The sequence below is a fragment of the Ursus americanus genome, chromosome 6, assembly GCF_024610735.1.
Source record: "Ursus americanus isolate L20-20 chromosome 6, mUrsAme1.1.p, whole genome shotgun sequence".
Classification (NCBI taxonomy): domain Eukaryota; kingdom Metazoa; phylum Chordata; class Mammalia; order Carnivora; family Ursidae; genus Ursus; species Ursus americanus.
In genome coordinates, this window is record NC_142132.1 from 63,511,087 (window position 1) to 63,521,684 (window position 10,598).

General features: G+C 39.8%; 1 protein-coding gene across 7 annotated transcripts in view; it reads left to right on the top strand.

Moving 5' to 3' along the window:
* SLC16A9 (solute carrier family 16 member 9) overlaps positions 1-9,687 on the top strand; it is a 52,543-nt gene extending 42,856 nt beyond the window's left edge. For all 7 annotated transcript variants that reach the window (XM_045783135.2, XM_087863098.1, XM_045783131.2 and 4 more), the window contains 3 exons: positions 3,695-3,790; positions 6,270-7,187; positions 7,576-9,687. In XM_045783135.2, coding sequence (XP_045639091.1) covers positions 3,695-3,790; positions 6,270-7,187; positions 7,576-7,754 — 1,193 coding nt within the window. In that variant the 3' untranslated portion in view covers positions 7,755-9,687. The remainder of the gene's footprint in view (positions 1-3,694; positions 3,791-6,269; positions 7,188-7,575) is intronic.
* The last annotated feature ends 911 nt before the right edge of the window (positions 9,688-10,598 follow it).

Genomic DNA, 10,598 nt, shown 5'->3' on the forward strand with positions numbered 1-10,598 from the left:
GTAGTTGGAAAAGGGAGGAGTTTTTAATAGCTTTTCAGGAAACTGTAGATATTCTTCTCTGATACTATACCGAAACTTGATGAGTGATTTTCCAACGTTAATTGTAATATGAAACCTGGTACCACATCAATATACTTATCCTACTCTGTTATATCAAACCCGATTATTTATTCTGCACTTTGCTTTTTCTTTGTCTTTTTTTTTCATTTCTTTTTAAAAATTTATTACAATACCTAACCTTTATTTTTTCAAATTTTTATTTAAATCCTAGTTAGTGATTGTATAGCGTAGTATTGGTTTCTGGAGTAGAATTCAGTGATTCGTCACTTAGATATGACACCCAGTGCTCATCCCAAGTGCCCTCCTTAATCCCTATCCCCCGCCCACATCCCTCCATCAACCCTGAGTTTGCTCTGTAGAGTTAAGAGTCACTTCTGGCTTGTTTCCCTCTCTCCATTTTTTCTTTTCCCCCCTTCCCATATGTTCATCTGTTTACTTTCTTAAATTCCACATATGAGTGAGATCATATGGTATTTGTCTTTCTCCAACTGACTTATTTCACTTAGCATAATACTGTCTAGCTCCATCTACATTTTTGCAAATGACATACTCTGGATACATCATTATTCAAGCCTGCTTTTGTAATATCATGACTTGGTTATTTGAAAAATATTGGTTCACTGAGTTATGAAATAACTTGTAAATGTTGACAAATTTCATTATACAACATCAAAAATCACTTTTGTTACTATCACCAATAGACTCATGAGAAAACTTTTATATGTTGGGAAGCTGTCCAAATTCATAGTCATGGATACAAGTTTTCTAAAATTCTATTTTTTTCTGGAATGTTTGAATTTTATCATTGGTAACAATTACTGCCAATTGTCTCCCTGCTTAGTTTGTTTTCAAAAAGCTGTCTGCCAAATACCCAAGTCTGAGTAACCACAGTTTGTCTGTTAGATATTCTTTAAAATACAAACAGGGTTACACAGGAGAAGAGGGGCTATTTGAGCCGGCTACTAAAACAGTTGTGTAAGGGCTTTTCCTTGTAATAATTGTTGTCATCCAAATGAAGCATTTTTTAAAAATTTTGTTTGCTTTTATTGTGAGTATGTGGTTATGTAGCATAACTTGATACCAAAGTTTGGTACCAATACCTTGACTTGTGCTAAGGCCCTTGTGGTTTTACTCACCATCTCTTTTGCTCCCTCAGCATAAATGTAAACACAGTGAAAAAAAGCAGAGATCATGTTAGTATTACAGTAGTCCCCCCTTATCCATGGGAGATACCATCCAAGACCACCAATGAATGTCTGAAAACATGCATAGTAATGAACCCTATGTTTTCTCCTATATGTACACACCTCTGATAAAGTTTATTTTATAAATTAGGCACAGTAAGAGATTAATAACAATAATAAAATCAAACAATTATAACAATATACTGTAATAAAAGTTATGTGAAGTGGTCTCTCTCTCAAAATACCTTATTGGACTGTACTCACCCTTCTTGTGATGATGTGAGATGATAAAATGTCGGTGATGAGATGAAGCGAGGGGAATGACGTAAGCGCTGTGACGTAGTGTGAGGGTACTGCTGACCTTCGGACCATATGTCAGGACGGTCATCTGTTTCTGGACTGCGGTTGACTGTGGGTAACTGAAACGGTGGAAAGCGAAACTGTGGATAAGTGGGAGACTAGTTATGACTATTATGAAAATAGTTTTGACCTCATGGACTCTAGGAAAGATCTTGGAGATTCTAAGGACCCCTCTTCAATAACTTCCAGTTTAAGGTCAGCCTGTTACAGATGTAGGAGGGCATTATGCTACCTTTTTGAAAAGTGTAAGGAGAAAGCATTTCTTTTTTTTTTTTTTTAAGATTTTATTTTTATTTATTTGACAGACAGAGAGAGACAGCCAGCAAGAGAGAGAACACAGGCAGGGGGAGAGGGAGAGGAAGAAGCAGGCTTCCAGCAGAGGAGCCTGATGTGGGGCTCGATCCCAGGACTCTGGGATCATGCCCTGAGCTGAAGGCAGACACTTAACGACTGAGCCACCCAGGCGCCCCAGGAGAAAGCATTTCAAATTTCTGCGACATAAAAAAAAAAAAGTGAAATAAACTTAACTGAAACCCATGACCTTGACATAATTTTTTAAAACGCCTTTTTTTGGTCTCAGGCTAAAAGTTTAAAAGTTGCTGTTTCAACTTTTCGGACATTGACATTTAGCAATCAGAAATGTCTTTTTTTTTTTCTTGTCTCTAATGCCTAACAGTTGACAGAGCCCTGACAACCAAATCACAGAAAAGTAAATTCATTCGCCCTCCAAAGGCTTTCTGACGTATAGTCTCAGTTAAGGGTGACATTTTTTGGTTTTGAAATCGATTGTTTAAAAACGGTTTTATTTCATACCTTGAAGTGTCCTATAGACACGTAGAAACTGTATAGGTCAATCCAACTCATATTTCAGTTGATGAGATGTTTTTTTCCCTTACATCATGTGAGAAGGCACTTTATTTTAAAAAGTTTACTTAAAGTGTAATTGTTTTAGTCTATCTCATTTCTTTAAGAAGACTTTTTATGGAATCACAGAAGATCCGCTGGGTCTTCAGTTCAAAGTGTTAATTTCTTAAAATACTTACGCAGTGTATTTGTGAAGCTCTTGTATTCTTTCTAATCAGAGTTTAGGTGCCAATTAAAAGGAATGAAAATGATCTTAACTCATTTAATGGGCCAGGGTTAAAATCCAGTTTTTAAAACTACGGCCTATGTGTTTTTTATAGAATGACCCTCAAGAGCAGATAGTGTTGCAGAAGGAAGGCAAGAAGTCGTGAGTTAGAAGCCAGAGGAAAATTTTATGAAAAACAAACTGGGTTTATCGGGTACTAAATAGGGAAGGAAAGATTAAGCTAATAAACAAAAGCCTTGGAGAAGATCTGGGGATAAATATTGTCTCAAGAAAGGGAAATTTAGTAAGATATTTTTTTTAATTATAAAAGAATTTCATGTCTACAGAATAAGTAGAGAATCGTGTAACAAACAATTTTTTTTTTGCAAAGATATTTTAAACTAAATTAAAGACATTCTACTCCTAAATAGGGTAGTTTATATCTCTGAAAGCAAATAACTTAATAATATATATTTTACTGTGATGGGATGATCTGAGAACCCCAGAGGACCTCTGGGGGGGGGCCTTTGCTTTGTAGACTGGGGCGTGCAAACTCTAAGCTCTCTCAAAATAGCTTGGGCTGGTGAAGGGAACTTTTCAAATTGTTTAGAGCACTTCGAGGAGGAAGGGACATTGAGCTCAGGGCAAGGACTTGGAAGAGAGACAGAATGGGCATGTTTGATTAAGTTTTGCTATTTGGTAACTTAACCATTTTCTCCATCTGCCCGTAATGGCTTGATTTAAATTTGCATTATTCATTCATGCTTCAGAAATTGGACTTTTATTTGACTTGAGCCCAACCTTAGGATGGGTGTGGAGTGAGAACTGAGCTTACCCAAATATGTTCATTGGAGCTCCACAAATGATGTCTTAAGGATCCAGGAATCCATGCTTGGAAGAGTTTTAGCCAGTCCGAAACAGAGTGGCCTACTGGAGATACTTAAATTATTCTTTTTTGTTTTTGTTTTTGTTTTTGCATTGAAGTACTGTCTTAATTTATGCAATGTCTTCTTATGTTTAGGACTCGGATGTGGTTTATTATACACGGCAACAGTGACCATTACGTGCCAGTATTTTGACAGCCACCGAGGCCTTGCCCTTGGCCTGATTTCAACAGGTACATTTTCAAAATAAGTATAGCATTGTCACTATCCAGCCTTCTAATCAAATTCAAAGGTTGCCAAACACCGATGTTTAACCAGCTATGTCCCAGCTCCCGCTTAGGGAGCACACTTTTTTACTCTAGCCCGAGAAGGAAATGTTATTTTCCACTGGAAATAAGGGTATAGCTTACAGAGAATCCTAGGACACATACATGAAAAATCTGGGGCATTTGATGACCAATATAATAAAGGAAAGGAAAACTTGTGGACCCAGTCTGTTGAGAGTCACAAGCTAGTGAGCGCTTTACTCAAAGAAGCAGAGTGCACTTCTGTGAGGCACCTTCCCTCTGAGAGAGGTAGGAGAAATGCCAGGAAATTGGAGACCCCCTGTCTGTCAGGGCTCTGTCAGGAAGCCTGATGCCGCCATCTCACCATCTCCATTTACTGCAGAGTGTACAGTTTTTCTAAAGTCCTGATTTATGTATGCATCTCCCTGGCTACGTGCATATCCACACGACAGGCAGTTCAGACTCTAGTTCTTCCTTTAACGATCAAGCAATGATCACTGGGGGGAAATGGAAATATGGACGCCTTCTGGACTCCTCTGATGTTTGAACTGGCGTTGCACTTTTCAGATGGATTTTTTCATAAGCTGTTTGGGGAACTTATCAAAATTTTCTGTGGCCAAAACTTTATGAGTTTGCTTTGGAGACAGAACGGCCAAGTTTAGTAAAAGTGGTACGTTTACATATGCTACTCCCTCGTTAATGAGCACGTAGTCCTGGGAGGTCAGACTTCCAGAGAAACCGAATAAGTTCAACGATCTTTCTGGCAACAGAATCCAAACTAATGTTTTATTCGCGAGGCCAACGCAGTGGCAACAAAGTGATTCCAGATTGAATTAAATGGAGCGGGATATTTACTGAAGGTGGTTAAAGGAAGCATTGCCAGGTGAGAAATGCAAATCATGATCTAAGAGGAGACGGGGCCAGAGTCCTAGGACACGGCTAGGCTGAGGCAGACCTGGGAGAAGAAATAACAAAAACAGAAGACAGAGAACCCAAAGCAGTGGGAATGCAGTTCAAAGAACCTTACAGGCTCTCCCCCAGGTGTGGGAGGGAGCGTGACGGTAGGCATGAGATTAAAGGACAATAGACCTTACCTGCCCTGTACTTCCGTAGAGGCTTGTAATGTAACCATGAGCCCAGACCCAGGACCCAGAACACCTGGTTTTGAATCCTGCCTGGGTCACTCACTTGCTGTCTGCTGACAGACAAGTTATCGAACTGTTCTGTTCAGTTAACTGTTGAGTTAAGCCTCAGTTTTCTGAACTGTAAAATGGGGATAATAATAGTACTCATCACATGAAGTTATTGGGCATATTAAAGAAGCATACGTGTAAGGCACAGAGCAAGGGCTCTAAAACATGGAGTAGCATAACTATGACCTAGGTTTCCCTTAATGTCCTAATTTATGTGTGCTGAAGATGCCAGAAATTGTATGTTGTTTGCTTTCATTCAGTCTAGAAAGGAGGGCATAGGGCCTGGGCCATGGCACACTGAAGTAAAAATGGATCGACTCTGGACAGTTAAGATTTGGCAGAATTAAGGAGTTTTTAGTTTCAACTCACAGGGAGCTCACTGAAGCAAAATTTAGGAGAATCATGGATCTACTCAGTCCTTTTGGGCTGTGATGACAAAGTACCATAGACTAGGTGGCTGATACACAACGGAAATTTATTTCTCAGGTCTGGAGGCTGGGAATCTGACATTAGGATGCCAGCATGGTTGGGTTCTGGTGACAGACCTCTTCCAGGCCATAGACCGCCATTTTCTTGCTATTTCCCCACTTGGTGGAAGGTGAGGGGGTTTCTCAGGGGTCTCTTTGATATGGGTGCTAATCCCATTCATGTGTGCTCCATGAGCTCATGACCTCACTGCTTCCCAAAGGTGCCCCCCCAATACCATCATATTGGGGGTTAGGATTTCAACATATGAATTGGGGTGGGGGCACAGACATTCAGCCTATAGGATCCATGTCTACATTGACAAGCAAAACAAAACTCACAGCAGGATTTTTTAAAAATTGAAAAGAAACCAAAAACAAATATTTGTGAAATATTGTGACCTCACCGAAAAAAAGGAACATGGGCATGAAACAAAGATTTTAGGGAAGCGATCTTGTTCCATGGTGAACAGAGTTGGTAACTAATGTCCACAGGCCAGATCTAGTCTACTGCCTGTTTTTGGAGAGCTCATGAGCTGAGAGTGATTTTTTTTTGTATAGTTAATTTAAAAAATCAGAATAAGGATATTTCAGGGCATATGAAAATTATGTGCAGTGAAAATTTCAATGTCCATAGATAAAGGTTTGTTTGGAATCTAACCATTCTCTTTCCTTTACAAATCTTACTTGGCCGATATTAATAATGGTTGTTCTGAGAGTCCCAAATGATAAGAGATTAAGATTGAACAGCTCCCATTTCCTTTTTAGGTTCAAGTGTTGGACTTTTTATATATGCTGCTCTGCAGAGGTTGCTGATTGAGTTCTATGGGCTGGATGGATGCCTGCTGATTGTGGGTGCCTTAGCTTTAAATATATTAGCCTGCGGCAGCCTGATGAGACCCCTCCAGTCCTCTGATTGCCCTTTGCCTGAAAAAACAGCTCTGGAAAGTGTACCAGATCGATACTCCATTTACAGTGAGAAAGAAAAGGACCTGGAAGAAAACACAAACATTCTTGGAAAGAGCCATGGTGCTGAGGAAACATGCAAGGGCACCTTAGCCAGTGGTGGCCGGAAACAGGAGAGTCTACTTCATAAAAACCCAACAACAGTGGCGCATGCAAAAGAGGCCGAAACGTACAAAAAGAAAGTTGCTGAGCAGACATATTTTTGCAAACAGCTTGCCAAGAGGAAGTGGCAAGTATATAAAAACTACTGTGGAGAAACTGTGGCTCTTTTTAAAAACAAAGTATTTTCAGCGCTCTTCATTGCTATCTTTCTTTTTGACATCGGAGGATTTCCACCTTCATTACTTATGGAAGATGTGGCAAGAAGTTCAAATGTGAAAGAAGAAGAGCTTATTATGCCTCTTATTTCCATTATTGGCATTATGACAGCAGTGGGTAAACTCCTTTTAGGGATACTGGCTGACTTCAAGTGGATTAATACCTTATATCTTTACGTAGCTACCTTAATAGTCATGGGCCTGGCCTTGTGTGCAATTCCATTTGCTGAAAGTTACGTCACATTGGCCATACTTTCTGGGATTCTAGGGTTTCTGACCGGCAATTGGTCCATCTTCCCATACGTGACCACGAAGACGGTGGGAATTGAAAAATTAGCCCACGCCTATGGGATATTAATGTTCTTTGCTGGACTTGGAAATAGCCTTGGACCACCAATTGTTGGTAAGATATTTCGTAAAGCCAACCTGTTTTACCGTTCTTCTTTGTCACATCTCTGGATACAGACATCCGGACCGTGAGAGTAGCATAGATTAGCACAAAATGCATAAACGTCTCAAGGTAATGATTTAGTCACAATCACTTTGATATAGTGAAGAAGCTCAGGGATTTGTGTTCGTTTTTTATTGGGGAGAAACTCAAAATGCTTATTTATCCTTGTCCAAATTATTTGGGAGCTGCTTCTCTGCTAACTCCCGGTAGTGCGCTCTACGGTACGTGGCGTAATGTATTGTGAGCCTCACGGTCCCTAAGATTGATGAAATGAGTGGACGATGGGCTTTCTCTTCCGATGATTTCTGTCCAATTCACTTTTTTCTCACTCTCTTTTCAGGTTGGTTTTATGACTGGACCCAGACCTATGACACCGCGTTTTATTTCAGTGGCTGCTGCGTCCTGCTGGGAGGCTTCGTCCTGCTGCTGGCCGCCTTGCCTTCCTGGGACACCTGCAACAAGCTGCTGCCCAGGCCGGCTCCAGCCACCTTTCTGTACAAAGTGCCCTCCAATGTTTAGAGGAAGGGCGGAAGGCACTGCAGACTTGTCTCACGGCAGAATTGCGCTGTGGCTGACTCTGAATGAATTTTTTTTTTTTTTTAACAAATCCAGATATTCTCTACGTACTGTGTATGTAGCTTCTATCTCCTGTATATATTTTTTCCCTTTTTGTGTTTTTCCAAGAAGTGGGACTCTTCTGTTTTACTATCACTCATGAGTCGTTGATGTTGTAAAGATTTTGGCCCACCTCGGAAGGCTTTCTCTGCGTAAAGCAATATAATTTCTCCGTAAGTTCCGTTAGTTCCACTGCAAGGCACCCAGAAGGGGCTCTTCTGTTTTAAACCTGGTGCAGGCAGCGTGATGAGATACGTGTGAAGGCCACTGGGGACTAAATCACTCTCTTCTCTATGTTAGACGGGCTAGTACGTGAAAACAGTTATAAAATGGCATTAAGAATTGCAGTGGAGTAAGCCGATCTTTTTTTGGTCAAGGGTATTTTAAATCACAATCACTAGTTTTCACTATTTGATTTTATTTACCTTGAGGCAGCGTCCCATATTTGGACCCACTGCGCTTAAATCGTTTCAATTCCTAAGGTGTTTGCTGAGGGGCAGGCAGACTCCAAACAGGGGCACTGAGCACAGCCTTGCTTCACGCTTGGCTGCCATAACCACACTCACTTTTCTCTGTCAGCATCCACTCAGCTGATGCTTCCCAGGAAGGGCTGATTTTACCTGTTTCCAAAATGGAAATGCGTAAACCATTCCATTCTGGCAAATGGGCAGCATCCATTTGCTTCGGGCACAGTGGGAATGAATTGCAAATCCTTGCATAACTTCTCAGTGAAGCATTTATTTGCTACTATCAGATTTTACCACTATCAAATTTTAATTCAAGGGCAGAATGAAAATGTGTGTGTGTGTGTGTGTGTGTGTGTGTGTGTGTGTGTGTGTGTGCGCTCCAAGTTCGTGTGGGACATGGGAAGAGAAAAAGGCAATAAGAAACTGATACCCTGATCCAAGTTCATTCAATCTTACAAAAACTTTTTGGAAGAAAATCAATGTTTGATAAATGGACATTTTTCTAAAGAAATATTTTTTTAACTTTGCTATATGTTGGAATCCTCTAGATCTTCTAAAAAATGTAGTTGCCTGAATACTACTCTTAGAGATTTTAATTCTCTAGGTCTAGGCTGTGGGCCAAGCATCAATATTTTCAGTGAACTGTTCAAGGAATTCTGACAACACAGCCGGGTCGAGAATGGTTGTTGTAAGACCGGCAATAGAGAAACCAGTCATTCTCTTAAATAAAAAAACAAAAAAGCAATAAACCATTGAGGTGAGGGGTTTTTAGAAAGAGCCAACTACGGTTCTTTAAATAGGACGCACTCTTCCTATTGTGCCAAAATTGTCTTTTCATTTCTTTTGAAATATGTAAGATTTTATACTTCTATGGTGCCTTTTTTGGAAGGCGCCTAAAGCACTTTATAAGCCTGACACCCCACCACACCTCGGCGAGGTGGGTAAATAGTACTTTTCTATGCAGTAAACCTGGAGTGTGGGGGAATTTCATAACTGAGTTAATCCTACTCAATAATGCAATAATGGGGCTCCAAAGTGCCTTGGACTTCTACTCCATACTCAGACTTCTGGAAAGTTTTCTGTACCTCATTCTTTAGTCACTGTCAAGGTTAGTAAGTAAAAGGAGTGACATTTTAAGAAGTTAAACTAAATGTTTTTGTGTTGAAAATTCCTTTTTGCCAACATTATATTCAGGAAATCCTATAACCTGAAAAAAATTAACTTTCACGACATCCCCACATTCATCAATGTTGATAATTGTCCAAACGCGTCTTCACCTTGTCTACTAATGTTATCCAGTGTGTGCATTTTCCATTGTCTAGGGAATGAATTTTATGTTACAATAAAATATTTTTTGGGTTTGTTTTGCATTGGTTTGGTTGCTTTTCTCTTCTTAGCCGTCCTCCTTCCCCTAATTGCAGTGACATTTCACTTGAATGTAAAAAAATTACCACATGTTCACTTCAGACCCCAGAGTTTGGTGACTGGACCTCAACATATTCAAGTCAATCCGCTAAACTATTTTGACCATTGCCTTCCAAAAAGTCAACATGCCAACCCTACAGAATCCTTTTGAAGAAAAGGGGATAGATTTCTCTTTGAGATTCTTAATAATGATCTTGGCAATCATCAATGGAATTCTTAATATGTTCTAGACACATTATATTATTTATCTTTCATTATAGCCCTATGAGGTGGGAATTAGAGTCCTCATTGTATGGTACAAAACATAATTGTCATGATATGGACAACATACATAAGTAGCTTCCAAAAGCAAAATGAAGAAAGTTTCTAGTAAACCCTTTGATTCTAACGTGGCTAGGAAATGGGGCTTGGGTGGGAGGGTTGCTATAAACCAATCCTTTAATGAATAGACGAGTCATGTTTATGTAAATAATTATTCAAGATTTGCCCATTTCCTAAGAATTAGCATTTTTTAAAAAAAGTTTATGTATCTGTTTGCGTCAGGGGCTGAACTCATGACCCCGGGATCAAGTCTCTTGCTCTCCCAACTGAGCCTTCTAGGCGCCCCACGAATTAACATTTAAAAACACACTTAATGAATTTATATTGATTAGAATATAATCTTTCTTTTGTGACTCAAATGGTATTTTTTAACCTTCCAAGTGCCTGGGACATCGTTAGCGACCCTCCTTCCTCCTTTCAGCTTTCTCTGCCTCACTGTCTCTGATAAGCCTACCTGGAGCCAGTTGCTGAACTAATTCTCTCTAGGGTGACCATGTCATCAAGAGAGAAGTTTCAGCCACCAACTTTTAAAAGC